We start from the raw sequence: 26,714 nt of genomic DNA, 5'->3' as shown, positions 1-26,714 counted from the left end.
TCAAGTGGTTGTTTATTGGTAGTATAATTTAATTGAAACCCCTATAGACCTTATTTACAGCATCACCATCTTTGATTTTTAATGGGAATGAAAGCGAGGCTGTGAGGGATATATCTCTTCCGTGGGTTGTACTGTTATTTAATGTGTTTTTGAATTGTTCTGCTGACAAAACACTGCAAAAATACCTTTCCAAGAAATGTCAGTGGACAAAAAAACTCCAGACAACATTATAAGTGATCTTGGAGTTATACAGCTTTTTAGCGGATGCCATTGAAAACACTGTATAAATCTTTCCCTCACAGCCTCGCGTTCATACCTGTCAACGGAACAGGGCTACGGAAAGGCACTATATAAATAAAACTTCTTCTTCTTCTTCTGTCATGGCGCTGCTCTGAATAATGTTTATTAAAGCTATACATTAACAGGGGTGTAAAACATAGCAATAAGTAAATATTCGGTCATCATGATTAAATCTTAACTCTTTATTTATATATTGAGTAAATTTCTTGAGGCTACTTCTCACAATTTTTACTTCAGTGAATATTTCTCATGGTACATTTATTTTTGAGAATTGATTCATGTACATTTCTTGGCTTTGATACAAAAAAAGCTATTTGGACATTTCTATCATTATTAACTAAAAAAAGATACAATTTACATTGCATGTCACATATGGGGAAAGTTGTCACAACACACTCTGCCAATAGACAGTCCATTTTAGGCCTTTTCAATTGTTGATGAAACTAAAATAAAATTACATTACTATTATAAAATTACAACATACGAAATGCATATGAATACATGCCCTATTATTGCCCCTGACATTTATTAAAAGTATGTTCCTTCATTACATGTAATTAACTTTTATCTGATTATATGTCAGTGTGGTTTTATTTTGTTCACTTGTTTACCCAACATATGATGATACTAGAATTTTAGTTTGGATGACAGAATTCACAAAACAATGCATGTTTGAAATCATCATACAAAACACAGAAAACACACATTCGTGTAACTGGACCTGTAGGTAGTTACACGACACATGTGACAACTAGCCCTGTTGTTGTTTCACTCAAGTTTTTAACTTTCTTACAACTTAAAATGTTGCGTTATAATGATTTTCCTGGATTTAACTTCTTGTGACAACCAAATATACAAGTTGACACTTAATACAGCTTTATTTCAATAATGCAGCTTTTTATTTCGAGTTAACTAAACTAAACATTTTAAACACTTATTTTTCTAAGTCAAACAAAAGTAATTTTTTTACAGTGTATGTAAATGAATCATTTATTCATCAAACCAAACACATTTGATTATTCTTTGATGATTGAGAACTTCAGGAGTCATTAGAAAAATATAAATCTCTCTTGAGTTTCATTATTCAAATTTATATAACACATACACATGCAGGAAGATAAACATAATATGCAATTTTATTCACTGTGCACATAGATAAAGGCAGTTATTACTTACAATGCATCAAAATATCGAAAATCATGTTGTAAATATGCAGTAGGGGAATAAAAAAAATAAAAAACAGATCTGAAATGAAAACCTCCATAAATTAATTAAAATGAATAATAAAAATTCTAAATATCATTCCAACCTATACAAAGTCAACAAGTGCTCAAAGTTGTGTTTGTGTATCTCAGGTGTCCATTCCGGCTGAATGTGCTGATTTCAGCCACATAAGCATTTCAGTGCTCAACCCATGAGCACATAATCATCTGAACAGTCCTCACTGCTTTTTTGTTTGGCCATGTCTGTTGTCTTTTGAGGGAGCTTTACAACGGCATAATCACAATCGGTGTCCTCCAAATCTCGAACAGGCCTTTCTGGATTGATGGTAGTGTGGTCAATAGAGGCATAGAGGACATCTTCTGTCTGTGCAGAGAGAAAACACAAGCCTGCGAATTATGATGAGGAAGTCTTTTAACTGGCATTAAAAAAAAAAGAAAAAAAAAGCAGCATTCATTGTGTTAGTGTGAGACGAAGGTCACAGCCCTAATGTTTACTCTACGTATAACAATGGGATATTGTCAGAGAAACTGTGAACTTTTTTTTCATATTGTGTGGCTTAAAGAAGCAGAATAAATCAGGGTGGTGTCACCCTGTGGTTAAATGTCTTTACAATAAGGTTTCATTAGTTAATGCCTTAACTAAAATGTTAACTAAAATACAATGAGTTACTCATTTGTTACAGTATTTCTTAATCTTTGTTAAAGTTAGTTAATAAAAATACAACTGTTCATTGTTAGTTCATGTAACCTCAGGTTGATTAAATAATGTTAAAAGTAATGTATCAGTAAATGTATAGAAATTGCCATTAAAAAAAGATTAATAAATGCATTCGAATTATTTTTCCTTGTTAGTTCCCCTAGTGAAAAGTAAATATGCTAAAATGTATTTTAAAACCATTTATTTTATGCTAACTATACTACAAATACATTTACATATTTATGTGCTTAATATAAATACACTGCAATTGTACTTTTAGTATACTAAATAGGTAATCTAAAAGAGTCTGCTAAATTTAAACAACTAATTTTGTACTTAATCCACTTTAGTTATCCGGAAGTAGTGCTGGTGTGTAACTAAAGATATACTGAAGTAGCCTATATTTGATTGTCCTGAAGTGAAACTATTGCAAGTATACTTACACTTTAAATATCTTGCATTTAAATTAGGGGTGGAACGGTACATGTATTCGTATTGAACCGAAACGGTACGGGCGTCACGGTTCGGTGCATGAATATACACTAAGAATACACAGTATAAAACTGGAGTGCAAATTAATTACTGATGCGGAACTACTGTTAGATACGCGGGTTCTTTAGGGACACCTAATCTGTAGCTCCGCCTTAGCTCTGAAACTCTTGCTGCGTCCCAATTCGCCTACTTATACTACGTCCTAAAAGTATGTACTCTTTTTGTGAAGAAAAAGTACATACGAGTGTGTAGCAAAAGAGTAGGCAAGCTTTGGGACATACTATTTCGTCATCTCAACGGACAGATCTGTCGCATGCATCCTGTCACCGCAAACTGCCCTGTCAATCATCTTGTCACAGTTAAAATCCTCCATTCAATCTAATTTAATTTCCTACCGTTTCGGAGAGAAATGTATTTGCAGGTTTATCTGCCAGTCGTGGGTCTTTCATGCGGAGACTCTCCTCATGTGTTTGCAATTTGAATATAATGATGCATTTAAAAGTTAATGGCTAAACGTATCTTTACAAAAGTTCACAATGCATCTGCACATGCAATATAATGTAGACAACATTGAATAAATACATTTTCGTCAGGTTAGATACTGATAATTAATCACTCAAACCCCTTTATCTACATAACCGCCAGACTCGCGCGTCCTCCATGTCTGTAGTTTTTTTATCACTTTTCACTCGTGTTTGTAGTTCTAACCAAATCCTTGTCCAACGCGCGATGGGTTGTGGGCAATATTAGCCGTTATAGTGCGCATCGATCTGCACTTCGGATTCTGACCGGAAATAGTAGACCATCCGGGTATCTTTGGAACACTCATTTCAACATACTACGATTTGGGATGTACTAATTCTATTTTCGAATACTATTTAGGACGGATAGTATGCGAATTGGGACGCACCATCTGTGGCTATGTGAACAGGCTGCGATGTCAAGATTGCAATGCTGGAATATGTTGTGCGTGCGTGTGTGTGTGTGTGTGAGAGAGAGAGAGGCGCGGGCGCGATCGAACAGTGGAAACAAAAAACATACTCCGTCATTTTGTTCATAGGACATCATTCAAACTGCAAAGTGTTTACTTATATTTGTATACACTCGCAATAAAACACAACATTGTGCTTGTGCCAAACTGTAAACTCTTGTCAAACTGTAACCTACAACTGTCATTAGTGATAAAAAAAAAATCTAATTTGTTTTTAATGGTAGTATTATTTTATACAGAAATAAATTATTTAGAATTCAGATGAGAATAAAGTTAGTGTTAATTAAAATTTTAAGGAAACCAAATATATGAATCTGAAATATAGCAAATTAATTTTAAATTCATTCAGGTACTATTACCAAACATATCTCAAGGTCTTTTTGTCTTTTCATTAATTTTATTAATAAACTAATTATATAAAACTATTGTCAGTGCACTACAAATAAACTGGTTCTATGCCTTTACTTTATTAATAAAACTTATTTAAAAAATACAAGGCTTAAGTAATTTATTTTCCTTTGGTGGTACAGCCTGAGACATGCACAAGCCTTCTGCATTTTTGTTTTGCTTTTCTCTCCATTGTACCGAACTCGTACCGAACCGTGATGTCTGAACCGAGGTATGAACCGAACCGTGACTTCTGTTTTCCGTTCCACCCCTAATTTAAATTATACAGTGATCATACTATCCTTACTAATAGCGATATTAAACACAGGCTTAATATTAAGGAATATGCATTGTGCAATAAAGAAGAACTCCAAATAATGTTTAATTATAATATTTATACCAGTAAGTCTCAAGCAATATGTCAGTAAATATATTAATGGGTTTGTATTATAGTTAGTATGAAATAAATGTAGGCCTATTTTAAATACATTTTGGCATAGGTTTTTTTCTACGGTGGCCGAGAGAGCTCAATGCGAACAACTGAAAAATAGAAAAACTCCTGCAATTTAAGAAAACATCTTCATCAGTTTCATAACACATGTGTGCTCCAAAAACTCACAACACAACCAAATACAGAAACGCGCTGCAAATAGCACAGACCACAACGGAAATGTTTCCAGGGGACCCCAATAAGTGACGAACCCGGCTGGGACATGCTTATTGCTCGTGAGCGTCCCTATGACCTTCTACTCCCTTTGAAGTGAACACTTTGGAGTGAGCAGGGCACTAGTGTGCCATTCTGTAGCCGTTTGGAACGTACTTGGTGAAGGGAGCAACGAAAGACAACGTAATTTCCTCATTTATTTTCACCTGGGATGTTCCCATGACAACGCAGCACGGTGTCAATCAGCCAAATAGCTGTTTTTACAACAGACATTTCTTATTATTACTGTTAACATAACTGTTGCACATAAAAATGTATTTTAAGTTTTTAAAATACGCGTTATATATCTGTGTGTGAGTGTCTCAACTTTAAAACTTGCCGTCTCATCTTTGGACCCTGCATTACCTAACATTTCCTAAGAAACTTATTTAAACATAGCATGCCAATATTTGTAAAATATTTCTAAAATTTTTAGATTTATCTTTTATTTATAGTTTAATATCTTACCCTCATGTTCTTTATTTTTAATTTTTACATTTTTAGTTTTTGTTAACTCTTCTTTTCTCATTTGTTTCCTGATGACATATACAGTTTGTATATTGTATACAAAGTTGTCATGAACGTCATCTCTGTATGTTTTGCAAAAAATTCGCATGCACTGAAACACAAGCAGTTCTGCACGTTCACATTCTTCCACCAATGAACGGAACTATGTTTTAGTGCGTGCGCAATAATAAACCAAATGTTATCTCGATTTATGCAATCACTTCCTGCAGCGTTAATGAAAGATCATGTCAGGTAAAAGGGAAGCAAAACATTCTGCAGATGATATTTAATGTTTTGTTTGCTGGCTTTATTTCTTACACAGCTTCAAGTTTAACGCACTTTCGGGTCTGTAAAATGTCAGTAAAAGGCAAAAATTCTTAAACTGTGCCATTATTTATAAAGATTACTTTATTGTAGCCTATTTGAAGCACACGATAATGATGCCATTAGCACACTTCAAGTTTACTTAAAATGCGATTGCAGTGTGTTTTAAAATCACTAAAAGTTTATTATAAGTATAATATTAATTTATGTTCAACACTCTTACAGTAATTGAATTGCAATTGTAATGTCATCAAAATACATTTTAAGTTTATGCTGAGTTAATTCTGCATTTCAAAACTTAAATACAAGAGTATATTTAAAGTGTACTTAAGTATACTTGGAATAGTCAAGTCAAGTCACCTTTATTTAAATAGCGCTTTTTACAATACAGATTGCATCAAAGCAGCTTCACAGTGATAACAAGTTTGTATAATAGTGGAATAGTTCAGCGTTGTGGCAGAAGGGACATTATGTCTCAATCTCTCCATCAGGGAATGGACAATGGAGGTTAAAATAGTAACCAGTCACTTCAACGTGGTATCATGACTGACACTATGGGTCCCCCATGGAAAACACCACAGCAGCTGAACTGTGTTATGAGGTCACCAAGAGGCTGTGCAAATGTCGGCAAGCCCCTATGTTAACAAGCACACTCTCAACATCATAACCTACCCAATGCCCCATGTAAGCCATGTAGTCCTTCGTTCCACATGGAGACAGAGAGGACAGTACTAATCATGGGAATAGGTCACTTCAGCCAGTCTTTTGACCTTGTTTTGAGGTGTGTATTTTAACATCTTTAAACTTACTATTTTTTTATTCTCAGGTTAGGTAAAGTAAGTCAAGTCTGACCTAAATTTTAAGCATTTTAAATGATCTAATTCAAACCGAAAACAAATATTCTCAGTTTAAGGAATTTGTATGTAACCAACAAGATGCATGCTCTTGTTGGTCATCATTATGACAGCCAACATCTTCTATTACTACTTTAGTATTATAGGACAGTACACTTTTCAATTAATTTAATTAAAACGAGTATATTTAGGTTTATAATGGGTCTGGTTCTCACCTTATTGATGAACAGGAATTGTAGTTTGCGATTAAAGCTACTAATTCCTCCATCAAAGTCAGCTGCCTCTGTATTAATCTTCTGATATGTGCAGCCCAATCAAGCGAAAATCGCTGCACGACATAAATGAAATAAATTTAGCGTGAGGAATTCGTTCCCCACACGGATTTCACCTCAGATTCAAGTTCATGAACTTGAACATTCGAATTTGTTTACGTCATCTGGGTAAGAGCAACATGCTAGCTGCTTAAACTTTTCAGTTATTGGCAACATCCTTGTTATAATAATAATAAACTTTATTTTATATAGCGCCTTTAAAGCAGCTTCTCAAGGCACTTTACACAATAAAAATACAAAGAGAGAGAAATAATACAGATAGAAATACAAAGAGTACAAAAAAAACATAAAAACACACTGGAATACAAAATAATTAAAACCATCAAGAAAAAGCTATCCTAAAAAAAAAAGGTTTTAGTTTGGATTTAAAAATGCTTAGATCTTTAAAATGAGAAGGAACTGCGTTCTAGAGTCTAGGAGCATATGAGAAAGCCCCGTCCCCTACAGATCGTAAACATGTATGTGGAACAGCCAAAAGACCAGGGGAGCGCAAATGACGCTTAGGGATATATACAGTTAAAAAAGCACAGACAGATACTGAGGGGGCAGACCATGCAGGATTTTAAAATCAATGCGGAACCTGACCGGGAGCCAGTTCAAGGACTTCAGTATTGGAGAAATCTGTTCATTTCTTCTGACTCCAGTCAGGATCCTAGCAGCAGAATTTAGCACACATTGCAATTTGTTGAGTGTGGTTTTAGGAACCCCAGCATTAAGTGCATTGTAGTAGTCAATGTGGGAAAAAGCAAAAGTATTGATTAGCCTTTCAGTCACAGGAAAAGATAGCATAAGGCAAAGTCTAGCAATATTTCTGAGATGAAAAAAGGAATTCTTAACAATATATTGCACATGTGGGTCAAAGACAAACTCTAATCAAATATAACTCGTAAATGTTTTTATTTAGTTTGGAACTCCAAAACAGAGCAATCTATGGTTAACATTAGTGAACCAGCTTTACAAAGCTGATGAGGAGAGCCAATAAGCAAGACCCCAGTCGTATCACTATTAAGACACAAAAAGTTTTGGGTCATCCATATTTTTATCTCAGAAATACATTGTGAAAGAAAAGAAACATCCACATTTTGACCAGGCTTAGAGTGAATATAAATCTTGTTGCCTTAAGCTCATTCAGGTAACTGCATTTAGGGGCATGGTGATCTTCTCAGCTGCTTGTAACAGAACTTCAGAAGAGCACCACTTTGATGATACTTTTCTCCTGTAAGGGGCATGCTGCTCTTCTCAGATGCTTGTAAAAGAAAAGCACCCCTTCACTGCTGCCCTCAGTCTCTGCTATTTCAGAGGAAAATGCTGCTCCTTTCCGAAATGTCCTATTCTTGTCTGTCTTACTTTTCCAAATCCCAAAAAAATCCAATCCAGTTTTACACAATGTAAAATTACAGCTCAAAATGAATGAATCAACTCAACAATTACATGGCAGAAGCATTAAGGGAGTGCATCCTGTATGTCTATGTATTCCATAAAGGCTTGAGGTCAGCAGTCTTCTTTAATGAGCCAATATCCCTTTTTTTTTTTTCAAAATTACTGTATTAATTATTTATGAATTTGACATTGACTTAATAACATTGCACTGAAGAATAATATTACTATTGGGGTAATCCAATCATCATTTATATGCTTTTATCAATGTTGTAAAATATATAAATTATGAACTTTACATTGATTGCATTCAAGGTTTCTATTTGTCTAATCTAGGCGTACCAGCATCATACATTTATCATAAGTTACGTAAGTTTCACCTCAAGTCATTCGCTTTGACATACTTTCCCACCTGGATTCTATTTCTGTCACATTGGTAGCATCATTTGGAGAAACAGGAAAAAACACTGAGACTAAATGTTTATCATTTGAATACTACATTAAAAAGACTCATTCATAGGAGACTTCATGAATCCCCGAAATGCAAAACAAGCTAACACAACAACCGTTTTTTGAGAAGGAACCAAAAATACCTATGATGAAACTGACAAAGATCTAAACTAACGCCCTTGTGTTTTAACATGATGTTATTAGATGTGCGAGTTTGAACATCAGTACTACAGATATAAAATGGCTACATACTTTATTCATGTATATAAAATTAAAATAATATTTTATTTAAGGCACGACGCATGCGCGAGAACTGAGAAGATGACGCAGATGGGTCTCGATGTTGTGTTTAAAATGGTTCTAAAGTGTGCATTTCCTGGATGTCCGAATCGTGAGAAACCAACTAGAAACATAAAAGTGCCTTACCAATGCCGCAAAATTAATGGCTTACCTTTCACACTTTCCCATCAAATTATCGTGAGCGTCATCTTCTCAGTTCTCACGTATGTGTTGTGGTGCTCTCATGAACTCGCGTCAGAGGCTCACACAGAAGAAAATGAATAGTTACATAAAGTCGTTATTTTTGTTTGTTTTTTTGCACACAAAAAGTATTCTCATCGCTTGATAAACTTAAGGTAGAGCCACTGTAGTCACTTGGACTATTTTAAACATTGTCTTTACTAATTTTCTGGGCCAGCAAGTTTCGATCCCATAGAAGCCTATGAAGGAGTGAGCCGAAGATATACGAAAGTCTTACGGGGTTGAAACAACATGAGGGAGAGTAATTACTGACAGATTTTAAATTGTTGGGTGAACTAACCCTTTATGAGTCAAATAAGCAGTCTATTAAACTCCTAACATTATGAATTATTGGCATTCTTACCCGTGTGTTTGCTGCTGTTGCTCTCTCTTTGTCATTATCTTCTAGACAAAACATACAAATTACATGTCAATAAATAGTCACTTCACAATGTAGCCATTCATTGTACACAATAAGTATCATAGCTGTCCTTTAATGTACATCCTCACAAAATTGACTGTCAGCGACAGAAGTGTTGAGTTTTGTGTGAACCACATGAACTTTGACATAAAACTGAATGCATGCTTGAACCTCTGCCAAAGGTTTGCCTACTCAAGTAAAAAGGCACTTCCTCATTAATGCATTAGCTGCAACATGCTATTTCAGAGTATATTATTATCAGACTAAATTCTCTTACCAGCGCTTTCAAGTTTCTTCTTCCTGAGGATACAAATATTTAAATTATATAAAGTCACATGCACAATGCAATTTTCCATTTCCGAAACATTTAGAAAAAGTAGAACTCAGCCAATAGACTTTACAACATAACTTAGATTACTTACTAATTCCCAAAAATAATAATATTAATAATAAAACAGAACCTGAATAGACTTCTAGTACATAATCTCAGTAAATCATCAAGCTCTACAGATGGCCTACCTTCGCTTGCAACTTAAATTTCCCATAGTTCCAACAAGCTCAATATGGTTTGTTTGCCGCAGTATAAATACTAAAGCTACAACCACAAATTGCAGACGGCTGAAACTGCCAGTGTGGTCTAAACCCAGAGTTTCCAACCTGCCAATCAGGCAGAATAAAATATGAAAGGATAGATATAAAACAAGAGAGGGATGGAGAGAGTCATTCGGTGTAAAGCAGTCAAACAACAGACGGCTTGTATTTCCTGTGTTCTGTGGTTTTCATTTGCCTCCGAGTGCATGAAATGAAGAAGCGTTCGTTCATGTGTGCGCGACTGCGTGTTTCCACCTCTATTAGTGGTCATTATGCTATCTCATATCTGTCTAATTTGTGTGTGTTATTTGTTATTCCACGACAGCTTTTCTGAGACTGATCTGTTTTTTTTTTTCACTAATCTTCCACATGTCAAATATATGCAAATAGCTGTCACCAGGAAAAACAGGCAATACAGTGTCTGATATATTCTTTCATGTAGATGAGTAGTTGGAGAACAAGTTCCTCAAAACTATCTATGAATTGTTGTTAATTCCTCTTTATATGTAAAGATGAATTAATGTTTAAATGTTTAAATGCTAATAACACAATTAATCATACTGTTTAAGTGTGTTCAAAGTGTGACCTGTGATGTTTGGTTTCTGACAGTTGATGCTTGTTAGGTACAGGAAGTTAAGCATTTCCTTCAAGACCACACAGTACATACAAATAATAGCTTACTCTCTTACCATGATCTGCTTTGTGTTATTGACCGTAAGTTGCTTTATAATATTAAAAAATATTAATGACTTTCTTTTGCAATCTGCTTATAAGTGTATGCCTTAAGCTCAATGAAGCACATTCATTTTTTTTTTTTTTTTTTTTTTTTATCAGATAAGCAGTATGAGACCACCAAGAATGCATCAAAGGCAGTGTATCCAGTAAAACCACCTCCACGTTGTAGCACTTTCTGCCATCAGGATATTACAAAAGTTGAACAGAGCAAGACAGCAAGTATTCGGCAATTTTAGCTTTGATGTCAGACACGTTTCTTTATGGTGGATTTCAGAGGGGATGAAAAATTATCAGAGCATCATCTTGTTTACTCTTTTGCAGCTTACTTTGGGTGAGAGTTATAACCTTATGTATATTATTTTTAAGTTGGGTTATGGTTAAACATTAAATATTGTTTTATGAACCAATTGCTGAATGTAACTCATAGGGTTTTCTTAACATTAATCTTTATTCAGAACACAAAGTATAATTTTTTTTTTCTATAATCTTTTTTACTATAATAGGATGCTGTTAAGTAGTACTAAATGTGATTTATTTTCCAAAGAATTAAACAATAATCAGTCGTTATAGGTGCAAGCAGGAAGGCAGACGAAGAAGATATAATGTCCAATACAAAGATTTTATTACAATTCAGAAGACAGGCAAACAGGTTGAGCAACATACACATGACTGTGATCGGACAGAGACTGAATGTGAGGGACCAACTTATATAGCAAACACAAATGAGGATGATTAATGGAACACAGCTGACACATGTTAACTAATGATGATGAGGAGCGAGAAAATTGAACAAAGTAACACATGCTGAACATGAAAACAGACTAAAAGTCCATGATAAAGAAACTAGGCTTAACATAATGTGACAGAAACATTCTTATTGTATCATTTTGCAGACATTATAGGAACATTAGGAACTTTTTAATGTTCTCTGAATGTTCTGAAACAAGTATATATTTTTTGGTTTAAATCCGAAAAAATATTCCATGAACTGTTAGCTGGGTTATGACTGCCTTTAAGATACCTTTAAGATGAAATAAATATTTGGGTTTTAATTACTGACTTATCGGAGTGTGGCACAGATGTCAAAACCAGGAGCATAACTTTGACAACATAACCTAAACATGACACAAAACCCAAAACCAAACGGGACATATACCCCCCTCGAAAGAGGCGACTCCAGAATCCTTAGCTAAACACCCACCCAAAGCACAAAACAGGGTGGTGGATTGGACCAGGGGGAGGGATGGAGGGCCAGGCCCATGAAGAGGACGAGAGCCTGGACCATGGAGCAGTGGTGGACCTGGACTGTGGAGCAATGGACGAGACCATAAACAATGAAGCAGTGGCGGACCCGGGTCGTGGGGCAGTGGACGAGACTATGGAGGATCAGGTGGCCATGGTAGATCCAGCAGCGATGGGGGCCACCAGGGTGGAGCTAGTGGAAGCAAAAACCACCACAGGAAAGTAGTAGGTCGCCATGGCGGATTTGGTTGGTCAGGAGGCCATGGCAGACCAGACACATGAACGACCTTCATTACCGTGAATTGGAGCATAGAACTCTCTTGGACGGCCTCCGTGTCTGTGGCATGGAGCACAGAGAGATCATGGACAGCCTCCATAGCCTAAATAGAGCCTTCTTGGCCGTGATGGCAAACAGAGAGTTTAGGAAAGAGGAGTCTTGGGAGTAACTGTAGTGGTCACCGCTGCTACTGAGGAAGTGTATGCAGCCCACAAACACAGCATAGCTGTGGCACTACAGGAAGTACTGTGGACAGAGGGATGATCTCAGGAACAACTGGATTTGGACTTGGAACTTTGGACTTTACTTGATTGCCTCTCGAACTGACCTTAACTCTGGATCCATTATACTTGTGATCGGTCTCATTCACCCCAAGACTGGGAGGTTCGTGGTGAACCAAGCTCTACTGCCGTTGGAGTTTGGTATGTATCAAACATTAAGTATGGGACATACCAAGCCTCACTCAAAAAGCTAGTGCAGACGAAAGCTGACTGTGTTGTTGCCTCTCGTTGGCCGTGTCTCTGCCAAAAGGCTGCGCTTAACCACACCAAAATGACTAAAGGCAACTGTCAACTAGCATGTGTGTTCTGAGCCTGTGTGCAAGTAAATATCTGTCTATATCAGCAGATTTCAATAGTCTATTTTCGTCATTCAAAAAGGAAAACTGTTACTAGACCTGCAGATGTACAAACCTTAAACAAAGCAGCACTTGCTTAGCATTTTGAATATCAATCAAGCTGATCACTTCCTTCATTCCAGTCAGCTCATGTTATCATGAAAATATTTGTGCATTGAATGCTCATGTAAGATGATGTAAAATTATGCCTGCCTTCTGTCTGTACCGTCTTGGCTTTGCTCGCTTTCATCATTTTCGCTTTTATTCTCGTGCACTGACTCATTTGCTAAGCTGAACAGCCAATCACAGCCTATGGGAAGAGAGAGAGTACTCTCTCTCTCCCCATAGGCCCAACACCGATTCGACATGCTGAATCGGCCCAAAAAACCCTGACTGCGTAAAAAAAACTAAGCTGACTGACACTTAAGAATGATATTGCCCAACTGTTGGCTTGGTGTGTCCCGGCCTTTATGACTGTCTTTGGTTCACTGCAGTTCCCTTTCAAAAGCTACACACAATGCTGCGCATTGCGCATTAAATAACCTCTGATGATGACAACATTCCATCCCCGGCCTGAGCTTTAAACCTTCATGTTTGGCCCCTGAGGGGGACCAGTTTAGAGATGCTGGACTTCCAGCGGATGTAATAGAGACTATTCTAAGTGCTAGGACTCCCTCCACTAGACGAATGTACGCCCTTAAGTAGCTCGTCTTTGAAAGGTAGCGTATTATACATCATGCAGACCCAGTTCACTGCCAGATTGTTTAAGTGCTGAAGTTTCTGCAGGAAAAGTTTTCAGCATGCATATGTCCTGCTACTCTCAGAGTGTTTGTGGCTGCCAATTCGGCTTGCCATGCTTTGATTGATGGGGTTTCAGTGGGGAAACACCCTCTGATCGCCTGCTTCATTCGTGGAGCTAGGCAACTGAGACAACCCGTCAGAATGAAAGTTCCCTCGTGGGACTTAGCTTTGGTCCTTAAGGGGCTAGTCGACAACATCTTTGAACCACCAGAGTCAGTGGCGGTCAAGCTTCTGACTCTAAAAATTGTTTTCTTATATGGCTATCTCATCACTAAAGATAATTGTGGATTTGCAGGCTCTGTCGGTTTCGCCATCCTGCTTAGACTTTACCTCTGGACTGGTCAAGTGCTGCATTGCCGCACTGGGGGCGTGTTCAGGTTGTTGTTCAGACAAAGTGACCTGGAAACACACCTGACGTCTGATAATGTCACCATCAGAGGTTATTTAAGCCAAATTCTTGGCGTGTTTGCCACACATGTTCAAGTTTCAAGTTTAATTTATTTATAAAACACATTTAAAACAACCTTGGTTGACCAAAGTACTGTACAAGAAATATCTATCCCAAAATAAAAATAAACATTCACAAGACATTAAACGCACAAGAGTACAAATAGGTTTTTAAAAGACTCAGACACTGTGGACGCTGTTTTGATAGATGACGGCAATTTGTTCCATAACCTGGGGCCAGCTCCTGCAAAGGCTCTGTCACCCCTGCATTGGGGTGTTCACAGCATCTCGTTACCGCTTTTTCAGGTAACAGGGTTACAGTCTAGTAACCTGAGACGTTTTAAGGAGAAAATACTCAGAAATTGTTTTCACTGATTAATTTGCACATGGTTTGTCTTAAAGCATAACAACACCACATAGACATAACCTACATTAAAAACTTGATTTTCACCACAGGGGGTGAACAATTTTCAGTCTTGCAAACATCCACTGGATTTGTCCCACAGTTTTAAGTTTCCACAGATGTTTCCATCCATGCTCATTAACTATCTGCTACATGGTGTCTTATTGACTCCTAACATGTACCGGTGCAAAAGCTTTTTAAACTCTATACTGAAGCAAACTATCTCCAATCATTTCAACATGTTTTTCATTGTTAAATGTTTTAATAAAAAAATATTTAGAAATGTTGTTCTAAAATTAATGGCTTGACTGCAATATGTGCCATTAACATGCCTGCTTTAATTGATTAATATCTTGATTATCTCTCTTGTAAAAGGTATACACACATCCATACGGAAGGGACAGACTGCAATATTAAATCTCCATGAATTTTCATTGGGGACCATTAATTTGATCGAATGGAAATACCACACAATCAACCAAACCATCCTGCTGGCCAGCATCAATCTAAATATAAAGCATTCAAAAATGTTCAGCAAGAGGCCTGGGATGCAAATAATGGAGAATGGTACACTTCACATTGAAGATATTAAAGATGAAGACTCTGGGAACTACTCTTGCACCATCATTTTCCATGATCAAAGGACGGAGACAGAGCAGATTTTTCTTCAAGTACTTAATGGTACCGTTCTATATATTATAAATTACTTAAGGTCATTTCTCAAGATAACCAGACAATAGGATGATAGAGTAATTATCTTTGGCAGAAGCTATAGTCAATAACAATATCATCAATTCTGTAAGCATTCTGTAAGTAAAATGTAAAAGTCTCCTCTTTCTGACACACCCATTTCAGGTCCTAGAGTTCCCTTTCAGTCGGGTAACGTTCGACTTAATCGATCGTACCGACTGATGGGGGATCACGCCAGGGAGACAGATGTCTTCGATATAGTATACAAATCAAGCCAAATGAGCTTTGGCAGGTGCGCAATCCACGCCCCGCCCTGCAGCGTACTCACGATATACTGACTTATACTCATAACAGGGAAGTGGATGCACCCACCATTCATTCTTTTCGCTTCGGAGCCGATCGGTTGTTATGTCAATATCTCTGAAAGTGTACTTTAATAACAAGCCTGTGTGTGTCGCCACTTCTGTTGGAAGCTCTCCCAGTGCTGACGTTACAGCGTGTGGCAGCGGTGATCGCGAGCTTCTGAATCTCTTAACTGCTGTTCTCACAGCAACCTTTGTGTTGGTTGGCTGACGGCCGGTTTAAGGGCGAGGAAAGTGAGTTCTTCACTGACTGGGTTTCCCGTCAGTGTCGCCGCGGACATCCCTGTGTGCTCCAGCACTGGTGAAGGGCGTTATTCCAAGGAAGTAAACACGGGTGAGTTTTTCATCTTTCTTCTCCGGAAGAAGGATGTCTTTCTACCTGTGCGCTGCTGGATGTGGTCGTTCCCTAGCCCTCTGTGATGGTCACAATTTCTGTGTCGCGTGTTTGGGCATACAACACGCTGAGGCAGCTTTTGTGGATGGTGCATGTTTTCTGTGTGAAAATATGCCTATCTCGGTGTTGAGATCTAGACTCTCGTTCGCTCGCGAATGTAGAGTCCCTGATTTTGCGCCACTCCCTCGTGGGTGGTGTGAGTCAGGTGATCGCAGAGTTGTGTTTGAGGCTCCGCCCAGAGATTATTCCCCGTGGACTCATCACAACTCCTTCACATCGATACCTTTGGATTCTAGTGTTGAGCGCACTGAATCATCTGTAATGGGTGAACTAAACGTTCCATTGGAAATCCACCAGGGGGACAGGATGCCGACCACTACATTTGAGGGCGAGCTGTATACTGTCGGGTACGATTCTCCCGTGCTGTCCCTCCTGGGTTGTACAGCATGGCCTGAGTCAGATCCACAGTCGTCAGCTATGCTGAAACAGGACGCAGAGGCTGTCGGGCTCGAATGGAATCCTCCGCCCGGGCCCGCTCAGTCTCGGCTAGATGATTGGTTTCTTGGAGCGGGTCGGGCTCTGCCCACCGCTCCAGTACCTTTCTTTCCCGAAATGCATGGGGAGCTAACCAGGTCATGGAAGGCACCCTTTACTGCCTTAAGTGACCAGGATGGCTCCTCCCCCCTCGCTACCCTTGAGTGCAGTGCGACGAGTGGTTATACGGCGATCACTCCGGTGGAGCGGTCTGTTCTGGCACATCTGTGTCCGGCGGCCGCTACATCCGGCTCTGGAGAACCGTGTTTCCCCTCACAGGCTCTGGAGTCGTTGTCTGCTTTGTCAGATGCGGCTTATGGAGCCTGTGGGCAAGCCGCCGCCTCTATGCACGCCTTGGCCTTGTTACAGCTATTTCAGGCTAAAACACTCCAGGACGTGCAAAAGGGTAGGCCAGACTGTCAGCTCATGGGTGAGCTCTCTAAGGCAACCGACTTGGCTCTTTGGAGCACAAGTGTGGCAACCTGCGCGATCGGTCTGGCAATGTCCACTCTGGTGGTTCAGCAGCGCGATCATTGGCTCGGTCTGGTTGATCTGGAGGATGCGGACAAGGTTCGGATCCTGGACTCCCCAATTTCCCAGACGGGGTTGTTCGGCGACGCTACTGTGGGTGGTGCCCAACAGCCTTCTGTAGCTCAGTCGCAGGTGGAGGAAGCCCGACACACCCTGCCACGACGGCCTGCTGAGCCTCTCACCCCGTCGCCGCTAGCAGTCACTCCACCAGTACGTCGCCGAGGGCGCCCCCCTAAGGCAGCTCAGCCTGTTAGGCCCCCACCACAGCTCGGGCCTCAGCATAGAGCTAGCCGTAGGCAGGCTGCCCAGCCTGTGTCAGATCTTGCCAGACCAGGAGGCAAGAGTAAGCGTCCCTGATACAGGCCACCCAGGGTTGGGGACGAAAGTTTCTCTGGTGGTTGTTGTTCCACCATTGTCTCTCCGGAGTACAGTGGTTTCCGAATCGCCAAAGGAACAGAAATTCTCAACCCTGGGTTTCAAGAGGTTCAGATTATCAGACACCCCAGATCAGTCTGGTCTGCCTCAATCCCCTCGTGTCGCCAGTTGGCAGACGAGTACGGTTCAAGGACCCAGGTTTACCTCCTCCCGTACTCAATGCCACCAGGTGGAGGCAGGTTCGTGTAATACGTACACAGACCCCCCTCCACATTGCCTTAGGGCCCTCCGGGTTGGGTCCCTGCCCTCCACTTCGCTGCCTTCCTCCTGGTACGTCAGTGGTGCCACAAGCCCCCCTGGTACGGTTTCTGCAAGCCTGGAAAGACTTCTGCAGACCGTCCAGCTGGCTCCTGGGCACCATTGCACGCGGCTACACGATTCAGTTCCACCGGCACCCACCCAGATTCACTGGCGTTCGCTCCACGGTTGTGAGGAGCAGATCTGCCCCAATCTTGCGTGCGGAAATTGCTGTCTTACTGGCGAAGGATGCAATAGAACCGGTGTCTGTAGCCGACATGAAGCGAGGGTTTTACAGCCCTTACTTCATTGTGCCAAAGAAAGGAGGTGGATTAAGACCAATCTTGGACCTACGCATCTTGAATCGGGCCCTTTACAAGCTCCCGTTCAAGATGATAGTACTCAAGGACATATGCAGATGTGTCCGTCCAGGAGATTGGTTTGCAGCGGTAGACCTGAAGGACGCGTACTTTCACGTCTCCATCCTGCTGCGACACAGGCCATTCCTGAGGTTCGCGTTCGAGGGTCGGGCGTATCAGTACAAAGTCCTACCCTTTGGACTGTCTCTGTCCCCCCGCGTCTTTACGAAGCTCGCGGAGGCGGCCATTTCTCCCTTGAGAGAACAGGGCGTTCGTGTCCTCAACTACCTCGACGACTGGCTGATAGTGGCTCAGTCGCGGGAACAGTTGTGCGAACACAGAGACTTGCTGCTCCAGAATATCAGTCTATTGGGTCTTCAGGTCAACTGGGAAAAAGCAAGCTCACCCCCGTGCAGAGCATCTCTTTTCTCGTTATGGAGTTGGACCCGGTCAAACAGACGGCACGTCTAACGGAGGATCGTGCCCAGTCGATGCTGAACTGCTTGGATAAGTTCAAGAGCAGGAAGGTGGTTCCACTGAAATACTTTCAGAGGCTCCTGGGGGCATATGGCTTCTGCAGCGGCAGACACGCCACTGGGGTTATTACATATGAGACCACTTCAGCATTGGCTTCTTGGCCGGGTCCCATGGAGGGAGTGGAAAGACAGCAGGTTCCCGGTTGCAATTTCTCGAACTTGCCGGAAAACCTTCCAACCTTGGTCAGACGCTGTGTTTCTCCGGTCCGGTGTGTCCATGATACAAGCGTCCAGGCATGTGGTGGTGTTCACAGATGCCTCCAAGACAGGTTGGAGGGCCACGCACGACGGGTATGCAGTAGCAGGACGCTGGACAGGTCCTCAGCTGCATTAGCATATCAATGGCCTCGAGTTGTTAGCTGTACTACTTGCTTTGAAACGCCTCAAAACGCAGCTGCTCGGCAAGCATGTACTGGTCAGATTGGACAATACCACGACCGTGTCGTACATCAACAAGCAAGGTGGTGCACGTTCACGTCATCTGACACAACTCGCCCGTCTCCTCCTTTGGTGGAGTCAGAAGCATCTGAGGTCGCTTCATGCCATTCATATTCCAGGTCTGCTTAATCTTGCCGCCGACAGGATCTCACGACAACAAATAAAGCCTACGGAATGGCGACTCCACCCCCAGTCGGTTCAGCTGATCTGGGATCGTTTTGGGGCCGCACATGTAGACCTGTTTGCCTCTCCAGAAACGACCCACTGCCAGTTGTTTTATTCACTAACCAAGGACTCTCTCGGTGTGGATGCACTGGCACACAGCTGGCCGACGGGTCTACGCAAGTATGCGTTTCCCCCGGTGAGCCTAATTCCACAGTTACTGTGCAGAGTCAGGGAGGGAGAGGAGCAGGTCTTGCTAGTTGCCGCTTAATGGCCCAACCGGACCTGGTTCTCCGAACTCATACTTCTCTCTTCAGCCCCTCCCTGGCCCATCCCCCTGAGGGAGGACCTTCTCTCTCAGGGGCAGGGCAGCATTTGGCACCCACGTCCAGACCTGTGGAGACTCCAGGTCTGGTCCCTGAACGGGAAGTGGAGGTTCTGAGGGGTCTACCACAAGCTGTCGTAGACACTATCACCTCTGTTAGAGCCCCCTCCACGAGACTGGCTTATACATCGAGGTGGAACCTGTTTGTCGATTGGTGTTCTTCTCACGGAGAAAACCCCAGAGTTTGTTCGGTCAGATCAGTGCTTGCTTTCTTTCCTGCAAGAGGGGTTGGAGTGAGGGCTGTCTCCCTCCACCCTCAAAGTGTTTGTTGCCTCTATTGCCGCACATCACGATGCAGTTGGTGAGAAATCCCTGGGGAAGCACGATCTGATTGTCAGGTTCCATCTCTTCCATACCCTCTTGGGACCTCTCTCTGGTGTTAACAGCACTTCAGAGACCTCCCTTTGAGCCCCTGTGGACAGTGGAGTTAAAAATTCTGTCTCTCAAGACAGTTCTCTTGCTTGCACTGGCTTCTATCAAGAGGGTAGGGGATCTGCACGCTTTCTCGGTAGACGAATCGTGCCTGGAATTCGGGCCGGCTGACTCTCAGGTGACACTGAGACCTTGGCCCGGATATGCGCCGAAAGTTCCCACTACTCCCTTTCGAGACCAAGTGGTGAACTTGCAAGCGCTGCCCCTGGAGGAGGCAGACTCAACCCTAGCTTTTCTCTGTCCAGTCCGTGCCTTATGGATTTATCTGGACAGAACGCAAAGCTTTAGAACCTCAGATCAGCTCTTCATCTGTTTCGGAGGCCTGCAGAAAGGGAAAGCAGTCTCTAAGCAAAGGCTGGCCCACTGGATAGTGGATGCCATCATCTTGGCGTACAATACCCAAGGTGTACCTTGTCCCCCAGGGTTGCATGCCCACTCCACCCGGAGTGTTGCTGCTTTCTGGGCGCTGGTGCAGGGTGCCTCACTGGCAGATGTTTGTAGAGCTGTGGGTTGGGTGACACCTAATATGTTTGCTAGGTTTTATAGCTTACGTATTGAGCCAGTAGCTTCTCAGGTGCTCTCTTCAAATAGAGGGCACCCTTGAGTCAAGCACGCTCATGTCGGCTTGCTATGTTACCCTTCCCCCCCTTTTGGGCCGGGGTACACATTTTTCACTTAGGTACCTCTCTGAACCTTAGTTCCTCCAGTCCCCTTTTGGTATAGGACGTGGCGGAGCGTTTGGTACCAGGTCTACCACTAGTAAGCTTGTGGAACTTGTTGGAGGCTGTGGGGGACCGCATGTTGTATCCCCTCCTCGGACTGGGTCCATGTGTGTAAACTCCACGGTATGGCCTTAGGCTCGTGTTTTCCCTTGGCAACAGCAGTTGCCGCTCATGGTTCCCCCGTTAGCCGGATCTATTCTTGTCCATATGTTGTCCTGTTCGTATTCGCCCAGGCCATATGTGTATTCTCACAATACCCCCCCCCCGTGGGCCGGTTGTGAGTTCCGTAGCGTCCCTCCTTCCTTCGTAGGGGATGCTTTCCCAGTGTTATCCAAAGGTTACTAGCAGGGGTGGAACAGCAGTAACTTCCCGGGTTTTAGCCCTATCTTCTTCACCCCAGAACTGCAGCGAAAAGATTAGGAGGCTTTCTTCTGGGCACTGGAAGGTGGCAGTAATAGTGGCGTGTTAGAGGATCCCAAGTCGAACGTTACCCAACTGAAAGGGAACGTCTCGGTTACCAGTGTAACCCTCGTTCCCTGAAGGAGGGAACGGAGACTTAGTCCCCTTGCCACTATTACTGGACCACCGCTGCCAGGTTTCCGTTCGGCTCCTCAGCGAAAAAAATGAATGGTGGGTGCATCCACTTCCCTGTTATACCTGCGCTGCAGGGCAGGGCGTGGATTGCGCACCTACCAAAGCTCATTTGGCTTGATTTGTATACTATATCTGGCTTATATACTAGACATCTGGCTCCCTGGCGTGATCCCTCATCAGTCGGTACGATCGACTAAGTCTCCGTTCCCTCCTTCAGGGAACGAGGGTTACATTGGTAACTGAGACGTTTCTTCTAATGAGCTGATGAGTTGAATCAGGTGTGTTTGATTAGGGAGACAAAGAAAATGTGCAGTGTTGGGGGTCCTTCAGGAGCAGGGTTGGGAAACACTGCCTTACAGAATGTTCACATTAAATTGTAAACAAGGTTGGGAAATTTAGGAGCAGGGTTGGGAAACACTGCTGTAAGGAATGTGTATTCTTTGGTAATGATCATTTGTTTTTTTCTGCTGAAGACTTGAAGACTGAACCACCAAACAGCACACTCTACACCACAACATTGAAACCATCAGGTACCTTTTCATTCACTTAATTTAAAGGGATAGTTCACTTTGAAATTAATTTTTGATATGTTTTAGCTTACCTCAAGGGCATCCAAGATGTAGGTGTCTTTGTTTCCGCAGTAGTTTCAATTTTGATATTTTTAGGTCAAACCGTTCTTGTCTGTCAGTCATATAATGCATGTCGATGGTCACTGGCTCAAAACACAAGCACAGAGTCCAAATTAAAACAATTCCCCATCGTCCAAATGAAACAATTCCCCATCATAAGTACACATTGATGGCCTAAGACACGAAACGAGCGGTTTGTGTGAGAAAACGAACAGTATTTATATCGTTGTTATCTCTTGAAAACAGCACACGTCCAAATGATCTGACGGCGCAGGCGGGTATAGATATATACATAGATCTCGCCTTGGCTACTGCAGTTCATTGAAACGAAACCGTAGCCAAGCGACATCTAGTGTATATATCTATACCCGCCCGCTGGCGGGTATAGATGTATACACTAGATGTCGCCTTCGCTACTGCAGTTCATTGGAACGAAACCGTAGCCAAGGCGACATCTATGTATATATCTATACCCGCCCGCGCCGTCAGATCATTTGGACGTGTGCTGTTTTCAAGAGATAACAACGATATAAATACTGTTCGTTTTCTCACACAAACCGCTCGTTTCGTGTCTTAGGCCATCAATGTGTACTTATGATGGGGAATTGTTTCATTTGGACGTGGGGAATTGTTTTAATTTGGACTCTGTGCTTGTGTTTTGAGCCAGTGACCATCGACCTGCATTATATGACTGACAGACAAGAACGGTTTGACCTAAAAATATCAAAATTGAAACTACTGCGGAAACAAAGACACCTACATCTTGGATGCCCTTGAGGTAAGCTAAAACATATCAAAAATTAATTTCAAAGTGAACTATCCCTTTAATGTGAACATTAGATTAAAGGCACATTCTACTCCTCATATAACAAAGAAAATGTTGATTTAGCCTTTTCACACTTTGCTTAGTCACCTACAAATTCACAAATTCATAACAAATACTTAAAAAAAATGATGCTGGGCATTGTGCAATATGCAAAGCAATATGTCCCTTCCCCACGAAGAAAAAGTATAGTTAAACATTTTAAAGAGGTCATATTATTAATTAATTAATTAATTAATTCATTCATTCATTCATTCATTCATTCATTCATTCATTCATTCATTCATTCATCCCAAGGCCTGAATAACACTGTGACATTATTTAAAAATAAGGAACAGCACAAGGTTATGTTTAGGAAATATCTTTCATATTCCCACCCCTTTACCTCACTTTAACTATGCAAGTCATGTTTCTGATCACCCAATAGGCAGCGTTGTTGTGACACTTTTTTTCTTTTTTTTTAACACACACACACACACACACACACACACACACACACACACACACACACACACACACACACACACAAAATAAAACATTTTTATTTTTAATAACATTTTTATAACATGGCCTTAAAGGTGCATTAAGCAACTTTTCATGAGACCGGCTTCTAGTTCATCCCAAACCCCAACGCAAACTCCACATGACCGCGTGCACAACTCTGGTTGCAGTTTCGCGTGTCGCCAGAAGGGGGCATAGTTCTGCAAAAACTCAGAGACTTGCGCAATGCACCATTAAGCAACAGAGTAGCAAAAATACAGAGATGGTCCTCACTGCAGAACACGAAATCCAGGGGGAGGAGTTGGATTCAGATCCATCTCCTCCCACCTTACATATACCTAAACCTACCCATCTCCACCCCCTGATCACTAAACCCACCCCTAAACCTACCAATCTCCACCCCTTAGATCTGGATCCAACTCCGCCCCCTGGATCTCGTGTACTGCAGTGAGGTGCTACTGAAAATACAAAATCCACTTGACTACAATATGGAAAATGCTACATATATACATACATCATACAGATCTTGTTTTCTTTCTTTTCCTTTCGCAGTAGAAACCCACGTTCCTGGCACGGCATTGATCGCAATAACTGTGTGCTCGGCACTTGCAGTCCTCTTAATTGTAGCCGCTATTTTCATCTTTAAATGTAGAAAAAAGTGTTGCTGCACTTCAGGTTAGTGTTATTGTATTTTATTATTTCTCTCTTATATATTAATCATATGACTACTTCAAATAAAAATGTTTTCAATGCATCACTTACTCACCCTCATGTTATACGAACCCTATATCTTTCTTTCCTCTTTTATAATTAATGTCAATGTGAACTAGTGTGGTAATGCAAAACTTCATAAAAGTACTATCCAGAAACTAGGTTAATATAACTCATTCAATAGCTATATTCATTTTATGTAATTAAATATAACACGTTTTGTTATTTTGTTATGATTGAAATTGTGTCTGAACTATAATCTGTCCAGTGACATATGAGGTCAGCAAAAATATGCAGGATGCTCAGATTCATTGAAAATTGAGTGGGAAAGTTCTATCAAAACCCACTCAACAACTCTATCAAAATTTGTTGGTGTAGTTACTGCGTTGCCTTTAGCTTAGGTGTCACATATGGGTGTAATAAAGCGCATGAAGAAGGAGTGGAGAAAGAAAAAACATCTTTAATAAACCTAAAACAGAAAACCACATTGACGATACTGAACAAAGCACTGAACAAAGCACAGGGGTTAAATACATGATTAAGGATAAAACAGAACAGGTGTGGGAACTCATTTACAACCAGGGAAACATACTAGAGAACTAAAGCAGGCAAAAAAGTAACAGAACACAGTGAAACAAAACCAAAACTGAACATACAGTACATGTGACAGGACAGTATTTATTTGAAAATGCATAATCAAAGTACATATAAAATGAAATTAATAATTATTTGAAATGCTACTACCTAATCAGGTTTTGCTTTTGCTCTGTTTTGCAGAAGAGCCCATCTACGCAAATCAGACAGCTTAAATTTCAAGGAAATAAAAGGTCACAGGTGGGCAGAAGGATGTCAGATAACAAAACCAGATAAAGGCCCCCTAATTTGTAAAGAGGTAAAAACCCATGATGATGCCGCTGTGAATAAGCTTACCTCTGTTTTTCCTTAGAAATAAATGTTAGCGCTGCAGTGATGATGCATTTCTGCAGGCCAAAACCGAAGTTAACACCACCCTGGTTCCCTCAACAAAAAACAAACTTTTTTTGGTTTATGGTTAAGTGATTATTATTATTATTATATTCTGTTGCTGTTCATATGTGTTAAGTGTATATGTTGTACATTTTTGATAGTTCACCGCTGAAATCTGTGCTTACCACTGGCAGTGAAATTGTTGTGTAAAATGTCAGAACACATTTTGTATTTGTATTTGTGGTATCTATTAGCAACATAACAATTTGTATTATTATTTTACTGTTTTGTGGGTCCCACTTTATATTAAGTGCATTTAACTATTATGTACTTACAACTAAATAAAAAAATCAACAATGCTATTGTGTACTTAATTGTTTTTTACATCGTACTTATTTTTGAAAAAATCTGCATATAAATACATCTGTAATTAATTTCTGTAATTACATCTATAATTACCCTTCTCTTACCCACCCTTAAACATATACCCATACCACTAAACCTGTCCCTAACCTTACCCGTATCCCACATCAATAGCAGCACAAGTGTTTTGCAACAGAAAATGAATTCAATCAAACAATTATTCATATTTGTCTAAATGTAAGTACATAGTTATCTACAACTGTTATTTAGAGATTTAGAGACTTGAAGAGCAAATGGCTTGAGCAAATGGCTTGTTTGTCAAACTGAAAAGTCTCTAAATCTCTAAACAGTGGTTCTGTGGTGATCTAGCAGTGGTTAACTGACCTCTTTATAACTACAGAGAAAATGCTGCAGTTGTGTGCTTTATTAAATGTGTGCAGATTATGTTGCACCTTTAACCAACAAACTAAACAATGAATAAAACTAACAAAGTGACTAATGACTAGTTGAGGACTTTCAAAGAAATTTGAATACTGTATGGTCAGTGTGATAGATGAGGCCAACAAGTTTGTGACATCTGTGGTGTGTTGTGGTCAAGGCTGCTATACAGAAATTGGTGCACATGCTTTTTTGTTGTCATCTCAGTTACTGTAAACATTGGGGGTTTTTTGTGTTTTTTTTTTTTTTTTACTGTGGTGTCTTATTATTAAAGAAATCACGCTTAAGTGTGTCAATATGGAAAGCATTTGATGGCTAACAAAAATACCACTACTGTATTTGTTAATTTTTACTTTTCTACTTCTGTTGTATTTTGGTGATTGAGCAGTTTTTACCACAACAGTGGTGTGGCATCCTACTTGAGATAGACCAAGGCAAACAGATCATGCAAAATAAAACAGAAATCTCTGGACATAAAAAAAACTGACACATTTGTAGATTTTTTTCTTTTCAATTCAGATTTGAGTAAAATTGTCAGTCCCATTTTGAACACTAGAGGTCAGACTGAAACAGTCCTGAGCTGTGAGGTCTCTTTACAGTTTCAATTTAAGTTTCAGTTTGTATCAAATTAGGATTATATTTAATCTAAGCCCTGTCTGCGAAACCGAGCCCTTGTATTAAACTAAGGCATACATATTAAGTTAACCTCAACCAGTGCTAAAAAAACTACAGTTTAGCCAGAGGTTCCATTATGCCTGCCTGTCAGGGTTCTGTCACCTTGAT

General features: G+C 40.6%; 2 protein-coding genes across 4 annotated transcripts; one reads left to right on the top strand and one right to left on the bottom strand.

Moving 5' to 3' along the window:
* Window positions 1-1,274: 1,274 nt before the first annotated feature.
* Window positions 1,275-10,403, bottom strand: LOC311298870 (uncharacterized protein). 2 transcript variants are annotated; one of them, XM_084422192.1, is made up of 4 exons: window positions 10,097-10,403; window positions 9,855-9,877; window positions 9,521-9,561; window positions 1,275-1,887 (listed from the first exon to the last, which is right to left on the bottom strand). In XM_084422192.1, the coding sequence occupies exons 1-4, from the start codon at window positions 10,120-10,122 to the stop codon at window positions 1,708-1,710; spliced, it is 270 nt and encodes an 89-aa protein (XP_084278318.1). In that variant the 5' UTR covers window positions 10,123-10,403; the 3' UTR covers window positions 1,275-1,707. The 2 variants fall into 2 exon arrangements, with proteins under 2 accessions (XP_084278318.1, XP_084278319.1); XM_084422193.1 differs by having other exon boundaries at window positions 9,521-9,558; window positions 10,097-10,266.
* A 414-nt stretch (window positions 10,404-10,817) lies between these two features.
* Window positions 10,818-24,998, top strand: LOC311299076 (uncharacterized protein). Of its 2 annotated transcripts, XM_084422462.1 has the most exons (7): window positions 10,818-10,882; window positions 11,003-11,234; window positions 11,474-12,844; window positions 15,065-15,370; window positions 21,974-22,030; window positions 24,006-24,128; window positions 24,942-24,998. In XM_084422462.1, exons 4-7 carry the CDS (start codon window positions 15,217-15,219, stop codon window positions 24,971-24,973), a joined length of 366 nt encoding a protein of 121 aa, XP_084278588.1. In that variant the 5' UTR covers window positions 10,818-10,882; window positions 11,003-11,234; window positions 11,474-12,844; window positions 15,065-15,216; the 3' UTR covers window positions 24,974-24,998. The 2 variants fall into 2 exon arrangements, with proteins under 2 accessions (XP_084278588.1, XP_084278587.1); XM_084422461.1 differs by lacking the exon at window positions 11,474-12,844.
* Window positions 24,999-26,714: the final 1,716 nt, after the last annotated feature.

This window comes from Rutilus rutilus (assembly GCF_951802725.1).
Source record: "Rutilus rutilus genome assembly, chromosome: 10".
Taxonomy (NCBI): Eukaryota; Metazoa; Chordata; class Actinopteri; order Cypriniformes; family Leuciscidae; genus Rutilus; species Rutilus rutilus.
The sequence above is the reverse complement of the archived record's forward strand: the minus strand, read 5'-3'. Positions and strand labels throughout refer to the sequence as shown.